At 43.3% G+C, this 15,288-nt stretch overlaps 1 protein-coding gene across 1 annotated transcript; it reads right to left on the bottom strand.

Annotated features, from left to right (window-relative positions):
* Positions 1-227: 227 nt before the first annotated feature.
* On the bottom strand, positions 228-3,039 carry elfn1a (extracellular leucine-rich repeat and fibronectin type III domain containing 1a). The gene is given in 2 exon segments (XM_034539888.1): positions 228-2,524; positions 2,982-3,039. Coding segments are annotated over 2 exon segments (2,355 nt in total).
* Positions 3,040-15,288: the final 12,249 nt, after the last annotated feature.

Below are 15,288 nucleotides of genomic sequence, written 5' to 3' on the forward strand. Positions count from 1 at the left end.
ATATATTTTCTCTTCAATCGATAAAAGTTTTCCCGATGAATGCTTTACACAATATGACAAATTGAAAGACTCTTGAACCCATTTTCCTCACAGTCAAAAGAGAATGTGATACACGCGAGCGACTAGTTGATTATAATATGGAAGTATCCATTGATTCAATTGTCACGATAAGGGTCCTTGTATCATCTCTGCAATGTGTGGTCCATTTTTAAAAACGCCTAAAGAGGTTATGATTTCTGTTGGGATGATACACCTTTCCAGTAGTCTAAAATATCATGCAGGTCCTCATCCTTTGCAAACTGGACTTTCTTACGCAGAGCGTGGCCCGCGGCCATGTACTCCTCATCTTTGTGCCGCTTCCGGTGGAGTTTGAATCGCTCCCAGATGCTGTGTGAGGGTTTGCAGTAGTATTCAGGACTGGATGAGTAGCTTAGATTGTGATAATGCGATGACAGCTGGGAATATGCTAATTCTCTGGAGCGGGAGTGAGTGAGAGGCTCCAACATGGAGGATTTGTGGCCGTCGGGTCCTTCGAGCTCCTCTATCTGAGCGTCGGGATACGAGTGCCGGTGGTCGCTGTACTGGCGGATCTTCTCGGCCTCGGCCCTCAGAATGGCGGCAGCGGGATTTACAGTTAGGTGGGTCTCTCCTTTTGGGGAGTTTTTCTCGATGTACTTGGATTCAGAGCGATAAGGCCGTGGGCTTCTCATGGGCCCTCCCGTGGCAGTGCTGGGCCTCTTTGGCGAGATGTCCGAGGTCCGATGCCTCTGCAGAGAGTGGTGATAGCTGTCCGTGTATCCAGGGGAAAGAAGGCCAGATTTACTCTGTGGGTGTTCTGATATTAGTACGAGCTGGGGCTCCGCTGTGGACACTGCACCGGATTTCCCTTGAAAAGAGGTGGACTCTGACTTTAACGCGTCGATACAGTTGTTGATGATCTGATTGACTTTATCCACCTCTTTTGCAATGGTGGAAATCTCTGCCACCGACCCCTGGCTGTTCCCGGCCATTCCCATGTCGCACTCCCTGCGTTCATGGCGCTCCATGCTTCGCACCTCCATGTAATTTCCTTTCATCATTTTAGGAGTATCGCTTATCTCTTGAAATTTGTACTGCTCCATTTCGGCCGCGGATGGCAAGTACGGCATACGTGCCATGCTCTCCCCGGCCAACAACTGCTTCTGAGACATTCGAGAAATAGTGGCTCCCTCCAGCTCCTGTCCGTATTTGAGTTCTATTATATTTTTCTTCAGGCTGTCGGCTTTTTTGTGCTTTTCATCCTGCTGACGCTTTCTACGCAAGCAATAGTAGACCACGCCCAGGAAAATGACCATGCTGAAGAGGCAGCCCAAAATTGTCATAATGTAGTGAGTAGCAGTTGCATTGTTTACATCTGTAACCTTTCCTTTCAAAGTGCCAGTCGTGATTGTCAGACAAGTGTGGTTGTGTCGCAGAGAGTTACGTATCGAAGCGACGCAGTACGTGTAGTTAGTGTGGGGTTTGAGGTTTTTTAGTTCAATGTCCTCCTTTATAGCTCTCAGGTTTTGAATGTCGGTGAAGAAGCTGTTGTTGTACTGCACCAGGATGTACATCTTCTTGAAGGGGTGAGGAATCTGAACCATGATGGTCGCGCCCGTGTTCGATACTTCCTTCAGTTTCATCAGAGTGCTCACTTCCACGTCGTTGTAGGTGCTGATGGTGATGTCTTCTGGTTCTGTGCCCGAGGGGCAGTCTTCCATCCCACACAGTGTCAAGTCCGGTGGGGGTGTCGTGGGCTCGGTGGGCATCGGAATAAATGGTGTCACATAGTCATCGGTGCACACGGTGGTGAGCATGTGAAGCGCATTTCGATGCGTTGGATTGTTCGGATTCTGGCTTAGTAAACTGTAACCGGAGACGCCAGGTGGGGAGTCGCAGACCATCCGCTCATTGGTCCTGTTTGGGAAAACTGAGAGCCATTTGACGAAACCAAGGAGTTCACATGAGCAGTTGAAGGGGTTGGTGTACAGCTCACAGGTGGTCAGTTTAGTCAAACTGGTAAACGTGGACCCGTCTAACTGCTGGATTCGGTTCATGGAGAGGTCAATGTTCTCGATGTTGGGGCATTCCCAAAAGGCATTGGGTGTCACAGTCTCAATCAGGTTTGCCTGGAGGTAGAGGTACTGCAGCTTTCCTAAACCCCTGAGGATCCCCTCTGTCAGGTTGCGCAACTTGTTGAAGCCCATTTGAAGGACTTGTAAGTTGAACTGAGCAGAAAAGGCCCCATCCTCTATGTAGGAGATGTCATTCTTCGTCAGGTTCAGGTAGGTCAAGTTGGCAAAGCGACTAAGGGCAGAATATTGGATGCTTTTAATTTTGTTCTCATTCAGACGAAGGTCCACAATGGTGCTGTTGATATGCTGCGGGATGGCCTCATAAGGTGGTTGGTTTTGGCTACAAATTGCAAGCCATACAAAGCCCTTTTCACCCTCAATTAGCCAGCAGTCTCCACTGACTCTGCCGATATGAGTCAAATACACAATGGCTACAGACCAAAACAAGGCACTCATCCCCACGCCTAAGCTGCAGGCCATGGGTGCTTCTCTGAGAGTTATGTGCAGGGCCCAAAAAGATGAGAGGAGGGTGATACCGCAGTGGTTTCAGTGCAGCTGAGATTCTGTTGGGATGTCAGCCGGATGTGCAACTGTTCTCCGAGCCAGAAACAATCCTTTTATTTGTCTCCTCCTCATTGATGGATGGTATTGTCCCCATGTACCAATCAGAAAGATGTTGAGAATCCGCCCTTAGACTGGGTTTCTTTCATTGAGGTTTGCCTGCCGTGAAAGCCGCCTCAGGTTGGCTTGTGCTTTTCTCCTTAGCGGTTACCATCATTAAATGGTCTCATGTTGTTGTTTCTGCCACTGTCTTCCTATCTGAGTCTCTCTCATGTGTACGGAGGAATAACCTGCGAAAGACAAGAGCACATTGTTGACATTTAGTACACTTGATCAGCATAAGAAGTATACTTATATTGCATTAGCTGGTATTGAAATGTTGCATTGGAAGCCCAGGATTCATGTTTACTGTAGGCTCTCCTTGTTCTTGTCCCCACCAATTATTTTGTCCACAATTTAAGACGCCTTTGCAGTCCCTGTGGCAGACTGCAATTTAAGGAAACTGTTGGCCAATTACCACTTGACAGGTTGGAGAGAGCAGGGTCCCTGCTTTCACACCATTAACCCGTGGACTGTCAGACGCAACTGAGGCCGGCCAATGTTAAGAAGCTATATTAAATCAATTACACAACACCACATGAAATGTAATTCGGACTTTCCTCTGAAAACCCTTTTGAGCACTGATTCCAGTGGGAAATTGAGCACACGGTGTGATTCTTGAAAATGTAATTAAGATATTTTGCAAAGGGAGACGAGCCGTGGTTGAAAAATACGGGAGCAAAAGAATAATCTCCAAATCATATTTTCTTATTTAGACGCTTGTTAATCTCGCTTCTCAAATGCAAAATATAGCACGTGACATTCTAACAACAATAGCTTTTCTTAAACTTAAACAGGAGTTACACAGTATACAAAGTATATGTATATACAATATAGAATGTAATTGAATAGATCAGGTCCATTGTTACCAATATCCAAACCAGCTATTTTAGTCAGTGTCAGAAGAGTCATAAAGTCTGCATAAGTGACTCTTTAATGTCAGTTGCACATTCATTTTTTATCAAAAGTTATCAAACGTTAGCCACCGGGAACCAGACTGTCCGTAAGCATTACACAAACCCTTGAGTTTATCACACTAACAAGGGTGTGCTTGTTGCTTACGTGTTCTTCATTTGTAAAAGAATGCACATGCTATTTCCTTATCAAAGTTACACCGTGTTGCTTCCAAGTGTAGAGATTATCCTTCTTTCAGTGGATGGATTCAGAGCACGACCTTCCTCTATTATATCCCCAAATCAGTCATTATTACAGCCTTCATTACTGCATATAATTGTCCATGGGTACGACTACTGAAACGGCAATGAACACGGAAAAAAAAAAGTTGTGCTGCCTGCTGCTCAGGTATGCGGTAGTGCTTGAAAGTCTGCAATCACCAATAATAATGTGTCTTTTGAAGCAATTTGCCAAATTGATTTTTTTAGCAAGAGGATGTTTATACTCCACTGCAGGTTGAAATTTATGAAGTAGATCAAAGAGAACACAATTTGCAGTAGTCAATTAAATTAGTTACAAGGAGATTACTGTTGTGCAACCTCCACAATATTTAAGATTAGTTTTGACAATAGTATTATCCACTAATTAGTAATTAACGAGAGTTAAAAATGTGCTGGAAATGAGCTCATCAACCCAGAAATATTGAAATGAGTCGTACTCTATCACCAGCTCTGCCTCTGACAAAGGCCAACATGAGTTGCCTTGTTGGGGGCGAGGAGGCGCTTTTATTTGTTAGTTAGAGAACATGGCTCCTCACAACAGGGATAAATAAATGTGACAGTTTATGGCAGAGAGAATATACTTCAAGTTGAAAAAAAACCCACCTGCCACTGAGGACCTAAAGGCCATTCCCGCTGTCATTTGACCTTTTTCTGAGTTTAGTTGATCACATTAAAATCCCACAAGTGCCGTGGTTTTCTTACTCATACATCAAGTCGGGGACACAACAACTGACATTGTACTTGTTGGGTGATTGTGTCTTATTTTAAGAGTTATGGGACATTTTGACTAGTAATTAGACAAACACACTTCAGATTGTGTGTTCTCAAAGTGAAGTGTCTTCACTGAAAGTGCTAATTTGCCCTCTTTGTTTAACCCTAAATTCGGTGGGTACCCAGTAGCAGTTTTTAACTAGTCTGAAAGTTTAATTCCTCGGGGCACTGAGCCGGGCTTGGTGTAGCGATTTGAGTTCCTCCTGTTGGCCTTATTATCCCGGATCTCTGACCACTGAGCCGACTGGACCAACCAATAACGAATCCCTGTGGTTTCCACATTTTATATTCCCAAATATACGAGCAAACCCCAAAGAAAAACCCTACAACTGCAAGCTTGCACGTATACAGACTGTATCAGAATAATAATAACTAATAACTGAATGATAATAAATCTGCTGTTGGGGAGCTTTCCAGCTCTGAATGGTCTCCAACAGTAAACACTGTGCTGTGCACTGATAAACTGATAGTTGGAACGTTGATAGTGTAATCTGACGTGTTGCGTGTTTCACATAGAGTTGAGGTGGCCTACAGGGTGAGCTTATATGTGAATCTTTAGCTCAGAGTTCAGCCCATTTGTATTCATATTCCCCATATTTACTGTAAATGGGTAAACTTGTATATGTCTTCATTGCCAATTTGCTATGTCTGCCTTCCAATTCCCACTCCTTACCAAATGTGGTAAATGATTGCATAATACAGCAAGCTGCTTTGCTCCGTGCTGCATGTGTTGAATAAACGCTGTTATTTTGTGTAGCGGCAGACAGCGCAACGATATAGTTTTCCATTCCATGGTGCATAATAGACCGCTCTTTTTACTACCACAATGTTAACAAATGATCTGCAATCAGGAGGAGATGACTAAGTTAAAGCGCTGGTCAGCTAGTCGAGGGAGATAAAGAGAGGAAATCAATGCTGTGATGGAGGACGCTGCAACAGAATGCCGAAGGCCGCCGGTACAAAACCACCTTCGTGGCGACAAAAGAGCAGCGGCGGAGGAGCATTAGAGAAAAGAACACTCTCAAAGCCTCCGGGAGGACGCAGGCTCCAAATCAAATGTTCCATGAAATGAATATGAAAAAATACAGGCAAAGGATCTCTTTTAAAGAAAAACGGTGCCTCGATATTGTTCCCCAGTCTGTGACCTTTATTGCGAATAGCAATCTCGCCCCGGCAGAGACTGAATTCATCTGACCTGATCTCGGCCCGCTCACAGTGTGGCGCTGGCTCAAGATCCTTCAGCGGCTAAATGGAAGTTTAAGTTAAACCTGGGAACTCTGCTCTCAATTACAATGCATTGGCTGTGTTTTGTTTGTCCACAGTGACTCACTCCGGTGAGCCTGCAACCGATTCGCCGCCTTCGCCACTGAAAGCCATGCATAAATTACAGCCGGGCTCGAAGTCCTGTGTGACTGTGAACACATACGCACGCAAGCACAACAATAACAGTTGACGCTGTACAGGATTTACAATTGAAAATACGGAATCTTTTGCACTCATGTCCCAAAGAATCCACAGCATATGCCAAGAAAAAAAAACACCCAGCAGTGTCGAGTTGTTAGGGGACAAACAAAGCAAACCAAGGACATTAAAATACATTTTTAGGGATATTGGTTTCATGCAAATCAGATCATATCGTATATGCAGATCTTCAAAAGAGCCAAAGGCATCCAGCAGGGGTGCGTTGCCTTTTGAGAGCTCGGGGTCTATTTGCCACCACAGACCCACTTTCCATAATGGCAGCAATCTGAATGGTCCAGTGCTAGCCCTGAGTGCAGCAGGCCAGAACACCCAAGGCATCAGAGCTGAGTCTATTCCCCTATCAGACACAGGCAGCCATTCCACAGTCTCTCTTCCAGTTAGGCTTTATGCGCCGGGTAATGAAGGCTTTTCTTTTTCTTTTCCTCGTCTGTGGGTAACCTATTGAAAACCCCCCCGCTCTTGAACAACGATTCAAACGCCGTCTTGTACATTTTCTGATCCGGTCGCTCGAGGGCCTGTTCATGCTTCACTTCTGCTCGGGAAATTGTCGGCTCTTCTTTTTATGAAAGAAAAAGGGCGACAAAACATCACTGAGGTGGCTATAAACCTTTTGAAACAACTCTTTTTATATTTATTAAATATATTTATTTATAGATAGGATTTTTTGTCACCATCTAAAGAGTTTGAAGGGAGCCTTCAAGGAGAGCGTTGAAGTGTTGTGTTAGTGGTGAAGAAGCAGACGATTCGTCCTCTCTCACTCAGAGGTTAAGGATTGCTGCTCCGCCACAAGAGCTAGAGCTTCAAGGCACACTTTGAAAGAAGCGCCAGAACGCCACATTGCGAGGAACAATCTCTCTCCTCACAAACGGTCGTATATTGAATGCAAACCAACCCGACTGCACGTCACCAGCCCGCCCTATCTCTACCTCTCAGTTCCCAGACAATTCCCCCGTGCATGCTAAACACATTTTGTTCTGTTCTATCTCCAAGTGCTCGAAAAAAAGTGCGATATCAAAGGATCGGTTTCCACAGTCTGAGGCCGCGCTGCTTCCTGTCTTGTTCTTTGTGATGGTGATTTGGCGAAGGTGCCTCAATCTCCGAGGGACCCTCCTCATCCATACCAATGACGGTCCTTTATTTGATGTCATTGGAAATGTATGCTCTTCTTGCCCGGGTGAATGCGAGAGAAGTAAAGATTGGAAACCAGAAGTGGGGAATCGATTGAGTTTAAATGGAACTACTTTCTCTCGGGGAAGGAAAACATTGTGCTCATTGAGGTATTGAATTGCTTCGCAGGGAAGGAGAACGGGAGCACATATGCTCGGGTTATGTCAGAGTATATTAAACTCATACATTAATTACTCTGGGAATATTGCCTGGAAAATAATTGATGGTCATGTGTTCATTGACTACTTATTGCTAAAGGTTCAGCACTTCAGTAGACAGGAGCTCAGCAAATGCACTTTTTAGTAAAAAGTGTGGAGTATTGTGTGCATTTGTCTTCCAGACGAAGCCTTTTATTCCTGCATGAGGCTGAAATAAAGTAATACATGTGGTGTTAAGATATTGTATTTCTATTTACATAATTTAGTGTCGGCGATTTGAAAACCCAACTTTCCTTAAAAAAGTGTTAGATTTAACATCGTTTGCCTGATTCTCATTTCGCCGAATTTGAAGTTGAAACCCGCGACCTCCGTGATGCCGAAGGACACGGCGGATTCAGGTAAAAAAAATGAACAAGAAGTATCGTGAGTACTGTTATACCTGATGTATTGTAAGGTGGAATTGTTGTTCCATGTTGTAGTTAGAGCTTCTCAGGCCGAGAGCAGTCCGCTGAACCAAGACAACTAACACGTCCTGCTTCTGCCTCTGATGAGTGTTATCTCATCATAACTCGTTTTTAAAGAACATTTCAAACCTGTTTGATGTGTTGATCTTTGATGTAGAAAAAACGACATGTCTGGTCCGGTTGGAAACGTGCCCGCTGTATACAAATCTTTCTGGCAAACAATGAGGCAAAATGGCAGCCTTCCCTTTGGTATCTTCATTTATTCTCTCTGTACAGAACATCTCCTCACCAAATGTTTTTGTAAACGCAGCAAGACAAAGCATGTAAGAGTGAATAAGTAATGTGGGCAGTGTAAATTATTTGGTTTCTTTCGATGTCACTCAGTAAATACATTTTCACTACAGTCACGCTGGAGAATGGAATGAAGTTAAATGACCACAAATGTTTGTTTTTTTGTAATTCATGTATTGTTGGCAACAGTTAATGCAGTAAATCTCTTGCTATGTTCATGTTATGCACCAACACACCAAAACAAATCCCTTGCACGTCGGCAATAAAGAGTCTGACTCTGATGGCGTATTTAGAAGCTGTATTTCATTAGTCATCGCAGCTGCTTATTGAACACCTCATGTCTTACTTGCCATTTAAAAGAAAGAGACATTACTATAATTGTTGAAGAAACAAATCTAAAAGAATGCACATAAACATGAATTTGTGTTACTTTTCCTTCGCAATCAAACATCCGAGATGTATTGACATTTTTTCTGAGACGATTAAACGGAATTAAAGGACACGTGTCGTCTTCTTGCTGCCAATTAGTACCGCTCCCCGCTAATTAGCTGCGAATAAGCACGAGTGTGGTAAGTATTGCTGAAGTGTGAGTTGATCTCAATTAATGCCGATGATACATTAGCGCGAAAATGTCAAACAACAGAACCTTTTTGGATAATTAAGGCCTAAAATCTGCAAAGGTTGTGCCAATACGGATGAGCGTAGGCATCCTGCATTTGACACCCGTCTGTTGGAAAGTTACATTCAGACCACTTACTGATTGCTATTCCACACCGGTGTTATACTTTGTAAAACTTTAAATGACTTACTGCCCTGCCAATATCTCACTCTATTGTTCTTCAGTGTATCAAGAGTCCTTCAGCGGGCTCACGACCTAGCATGAGTCAAGCTTGGGCGAGAGTAAAAAAAAAAGAAAAGTAAAACAAAATCTCATTACAAACTAAAAGCTCTACTTTTGGTGGCGACACCTCTCGTAAAGATGATAAGCCACGGAGTGTAGCGTGGAATCGCACCGCGCTGATGGAGACAGAAAACCCTGCGGGAAAAACTCAGCCCGGCAGAATTAATCAGAAAACAAGGGAGCAGAAAGGTGCATCCTGCTCAAGCGTGCACGACGCTTTCTTTTCAAAATGAACGCTGTGAACTCTGCACTGCACTGTATTCTGCAGAATGCACACCGAGGAGGGAGAAAAGGCAACTGGGCGTCGGAAAGCATTTATCAAAGGGACAGGAGCAAAGCAGAGTTTAATTTAATTCTGTATGTTTGAGAGTAAGACACAAGTTGGAATAACACCTGAAGGTTCAAATGCAATTTTCCAGGCCATCAACTGACCATCAGCTCGGCAAAAAGCATCTGCCGGCTCGGTCTCTCGCTGCTGACATGACGTGCCGAGCTAACGCGGGAGCTGCCGTGCAGCCCTGAGCGCGACAGGAAGTCACGGGAAACTCACTACTCAGGTTGGATTTAACAGGCTTGCTGGGTGTCAGCCTCTTCATGTGTTTATTAAAAAAATCTTTATATTTAGTGAATATGCTGACAAAATCTTTGATAAGACTCGCTCCCCTTATCTTTGTCAATTTCCTCGCCATGCTGAGCTGAGGTTTCACTCCACCAATTAACCTTCAGAATACGACTGGAGCTAATTCAATTTCGCTGTGTTGCAGGACCGCGCTTCTGACTGACAGGTCGACCTGCCCTCGGTGTTCTGATTGACAGGCCGCAGAGGAGGGCGGGGCAGCCGTTCCCCCGTTGCTGCTGAATGACCGCCTGAGCCGACGGACCATCCGGCACGATGAGGAAGAGAACATTATCACATTGAGATTATATATAAGAGTTAGCTTGGCTTCCGGGGAATTTTTTTTTATTTAAAAGACTACTTTTGAACCTTTTAAGCTCCTTTTTACAGAACCTAAAGGGTGTAAGCTATCACAGTTGGACAAGGTGACTAGAAAAAGAAAGAAAAAGAATCAATCGGCGCAAGCAAGGATGTTAGAAAAGTCGGACTTTCCCGGCGCTGCAATTCGATCCCGCTATGAAAGGAAACACGAGGGAGGCAAATGGAAACAACCACCTTGCGCGATGCCTAAGTCGAGTAATAAAACGGTCTCTGCCTTGAAAGGGAAGTTATTGTTTCTGACAAGGCGAATTCTCTCAGGCTCAATAAGGGGCAGAGGATGCAACGGGAAGCTCGTGCTCGAGAATCGCAGCAGTGAAAAAGGTTTCTCGGGTGCACCGCGGGAAGCGAACTGCAGCCTTCAGCGAGATCCCAACGCAAGATGACAGGTACATCACTGGGAGGACTTTTATCCCAGTTAGGGGAAGGAGGATGGACCAAATGAATGCTTTGAATGCTAATGGACATTAGTGGGGATGAACACATATAAAATGCTCTGGGAACATTGTGTCAGAATTTGCATTTTTATTGCTTTTTTCCCCATTTGAATTTACCTCCACAAATGCACATGGGTGGGCGGGGAAGGGAACACTTTGTTTTGTGTGTGCAATAAACAGTGGTTACAATGAATCCCCTTGAGCTTCAGTAGCTCTCACATGTTACAATGTAGTTGTCACAGCTATAACAATGCCATTCACGTTTCTTCACACATGCAGCTCCTCTCCTGGCAGAGATTTCATTAGAATACATCATTCACTATTTAAAGAAGTGGACGCCTTAATGAGCTTTTTAACAGCCGGCTCCATCACCAGCATGGATAATACAAGTCCTGGATTTATATTTAAAAAAAACACCTGCCTGTGTTTCACAGATGCTCCTCGACAACATTGCCTTTCGCACACTTCTTGTAAAATACTTGTACAAGAAGTGTCTAGTCAATAAATGTCATATGTGCCATAACCTACTAAGGAGATGAGGCAGAGGCAATTATCATCCTACAACAAAGTAGAAAGGTCATATGACAAGATACATTACATAGTGGGGAGGCGCCTTATGTGACGGGATCCATCATTTCACCCATGAAATCAGATTTCAGTCAAATGACAGATTTCAGTCAAATTGATTCAGATTCAGAATTCACTCTGCCGTCAAACAGATCCCAGTTTAAAAGAAACCGCTCTTTATCTATTACATTGACGATCTATGTTAACCATTACGTTCTATTTCAGCTGTTTATCCATACCTTTTAGCCAGGTATTTTAACCATCCATCTCACAAGTTTAGCTGTCTATTTGAACCATAAATTGAACGTTTAGCTACCTATTTTAATGCTTAGCGTTAATTTGTTACAGATGACTCGATATGTGGACTTTTATATATATATATACTTCTTTTTTCTGAGTAATTATCCTACAATCTTTCCCCCATGCATTTCTCCGTTTGCACTAACATGCATGTGCATTGTGTCACGGCTGAGACGATAGACACACACAACCCAGACTCGCTCCCAGCTGGTCACATGCAGCAGCTCGATCGGTGCCCCTCGGTGTCTGGTACCCACAACCCGTATCCTCTGTTTAAGATGCACCGGGGGCTTTTTCCGCTCACGGCAACGTACACTCGTCAGCGCGTTACAATAAGTACATCTGTTGATTGTAATCGCTTCATTCCCTCCCACTGGCTGAAGGGGAATTAATAAGTAACTGCAGCTGCTGTGCAGCGAACCTGCATACGTGTGAATCTTGATCGCAGGCAAATGGTGTCCGTGACATGGGTACATTTAACGTACGGACTAATTTACTCACATCGCTAATCTGCTGTTTTCATAGAGCAGATTTATTACACCTCCAATATCTTTTTATGACAGCACATTACCGCCCAAGTAGGACAGTCGGACACTGATACTAATCTATAACCCATTTAAGGTGCAACCTTCAGCTGGAGTGCTATCTGCTGAAAAGGATACGGGAATGAAGAAGCACAGTGGCGACGGAAAAACACACAAATCATCCTGAAACGGTGAGGTCACTTCCTGTTCCATAGAAATATCCAAACACAGCAGGATGTGATGGAAATTATAGCTGTTAAAAAGCGATGTGTTAAATAATGGAGTGGGGCGGAGATATTAAAACGTACTGAAATGAAACCTGCAAAAGGTTTATCAAATGATACTGTGGCAAAAAGGATTCTCATTTGAGTATCTCATCTCCTGCAAGCTTGTTATCTTTCAGACCAAAGAAAACTTCTCAAGGAAACGACTAAACACGATTCAAAGAGCCAGAAGAAGCCTCCGTACCTGAGACAGATTTCAGATCAGTTTTAGCTCCTTATTGTAAACAGTGAGTCACATTACATTTACTTAGGCGTGCTCATCAAATGTATTTAAAGACTTGTTTTTACTGCATATTTCATGCCTCTGTGTGAACTCTCAAACGAGTTTGTAGGCTTGAAAAAAATAATCATATTGTGTAACGTCTTAGAAAAGAAAAAGTGAGGTGTTAAAGAGACAGGGCAGAAATGAAGGGCTTGAGAAGAAGAAACAGAAGCAGATGGCCAGAGATCCTTCTTTAAAGGGGCGTGGCCTCAGGTTTTTAATCCTTCTCTGCCTGCGATAAACCCGAGCCTCAATTATCTCCTCCTGTCTCACTCAGGAACGTGATTAAAATATGTGTCGCAGAGCAAACACGCGCACTAGCCGTGGAGTTTCCTTTATTGCACTCATTAGAAAATCCGACCATACACAGAAGAGGCTTTTGTGTGACTGGATGAATGGCATGTAATGAGAGGGACAGAAGTGAGGTGTCATGATTTGAGAAAAAGAAGTCCCGTCATGCTGGGGAAGGTGGCACCATTGATGTGGAAAAGAGAATCACGAGTGAGTGGGTCCGTAATGATCGTCTGACAGCTGTCTGTCAGAACTGTGCGGCCCTATCCTAACTTTCACTCATTTTCTCCGTGATTGCCTTTCTCCTTGCGAGGTCGCAGCCCGGCTGCACGTGCACGTCTTTGTGGACACGGTGTAGGATTTAATGACATCATTATTAAGAGCTAACCCCGTGTTGATTTGCTGTATGGGTTCATATGGGTTCCATAAGGCAAGCATTGGACTCTCCTTTCGGCTTTGTTTACATGCATTTGTAGGAAAGATGCATTGTGGGCAATAATTATAATATATATATTTTTTTTTTACATAGCCTTATTGTTCCATATGGGCTTCTTTAACAGCTCCGAGACATACGGAAGATTGTTTTATCACCTTGATGAGCTTGTGCTTTTTCCTAATTTTATAAAAGCAGGGAATGTTCATATTGCTGTTGATAATCAGAAAGTAACCTCATTATAAAGAACTTATACTGTGCATTTCTTTGCCTGTGAATGACCTTGTTGTGAACAAAAGGAATATAAATGTATTCATGCATAGCTAATAACACATATGATCATGGATTCCGTTAATCTTTATTTTAGGCCAAACTCTGAGGAGCGGCTGTTCTCTAAAATGAGAATATCTCCATAAAAAAACGGATGAATGACTCATAAAAACAAGAATCCCTCTCAATCATTACTTATGTGCAGAGAAACCCTGATGACGACAGCATTCTTGAAAAAAAAAAAAGTTTATCATGCACACAACTCTCAGTTTAAAGCAGTTAAAGCTCTTTACTTCATAAATACCACCGATGTGTTAACACTGAATGACAAAAAATGACTTCACAGGATATTTACTGAAGACATTTTCCATCTCATGTGGATCCACTTATCTCCTGCAGGGCAAAACCTTTAATCTCAGGGCGGCCACATTTCTTGTAGATGATGCTCTCATCCCATAATTAATGGACTGAGGGGGCATCAAGTAAGTACAGGGATCTCTTGAAATTACACTATATTAGTGCTGACGACAGTTTGATAAGTTGGATTCTGGGAAACCCACCGATGAGAACGGAGGCACCGAGGAGGCACTATTGTCTTTCAAACGTAGTAATAAAGTAATCCCACACATCGTCAATCAAGAAGTGTAAAGCAGCCTTTTAGCCTTTTAAATATGGATTGTGCTGCCATGGAAGGTGTGGTGTGTTGCATTGCTCCTGCCTAAAGAGACAGGCTGGTTTTATATAGTCGCCATGTTTTACCAGCTTGACGTCCTATAGTCACTAAGTCACTCCTGCAGCTACATAAACCAGTGCTTCATTTACAAGCAGTGTTTTTTTTCCATCTTGTGGGCATTGATCATTGATTATTGATCAGTGCATCAACTAATGCCACGAGTTAATGCATCGAGCGAACGCGAAGGAAGGGTTAAATTCCTTTGATGATGAGGGAGCCCAATAATTGCCAACCATACAGATGTTTTATAATCACTTTATGTGACCGGTTTAAGGCTCCCCCTGGGATCCATGTCCCTCGCAGGCTAATCCATGATGCTCTTTACGGTAATCCATTCAAATAACTCTTCTCTAGTACCATCAATTAGGAATGCAGGCTGATGGAGGAGCTGGCACTCGACAGCTTGATGGGGACGAAGCGGCTGTGACCCAGACCGGATAATGATCAGTGATCAATAATGAAGCACTGGAGGCCTTCAGTAGCATATATTAAAGACATCAGGCCAGATGCAACAAAAAAAACAAAACAATCCTATGAACAGATTGTGACATACTTTTTGAATTTTTAAATGTTAAGATTTGTTTTAAAGTGTCCAGGCCTCTCACATGAGTCACGTTCATGCACAATTAAATATGATACTGAAATTAGAATATATTTCTAAAAATAATTTGTATGCAAAATGAATATTCTATTCACCAGAATATAATCATCCAAGGTTTTGGGATTGTATTATCATATTTCGTCACAGCAACGGATCATCGATTGTGGTGATGATGAAATCTCCAGAACACCTCATGTATAAATCAGACCAAACTAAAATGTTCCTGATTGAGGGCCAGTGTTTCTTACACTGGACTCTTCCTCCTGTGGCACACCCGGTATGACTCTCTCTGCAGGGGAACTAGGAGTTATGGGTCCCCTTAAAGAATATTGGTCTGGACACTCTTTCTTTTATAAAATAAAATAATTAAACTGGGAGTTTGGTGGTCCCTCTCCAGCTCTGGGTTCACAGACCCGCTAACACATGGGCT

Source organism: Cyclopterus lumpus, chromosome 8, assembly GCF_009769545.1.
Source record: "Cyclopterus lumpus isolate fCycLum1 chromosome 8, fCycLum1.pri, whole genome shotgun sequence".
Lineage (NCBI taxonomy): Eukaryota > Metazoa > Chordata > Actinopteri > Perciformes > Cyclopteridae > Cyclopterus > Cyclopterus lumpus.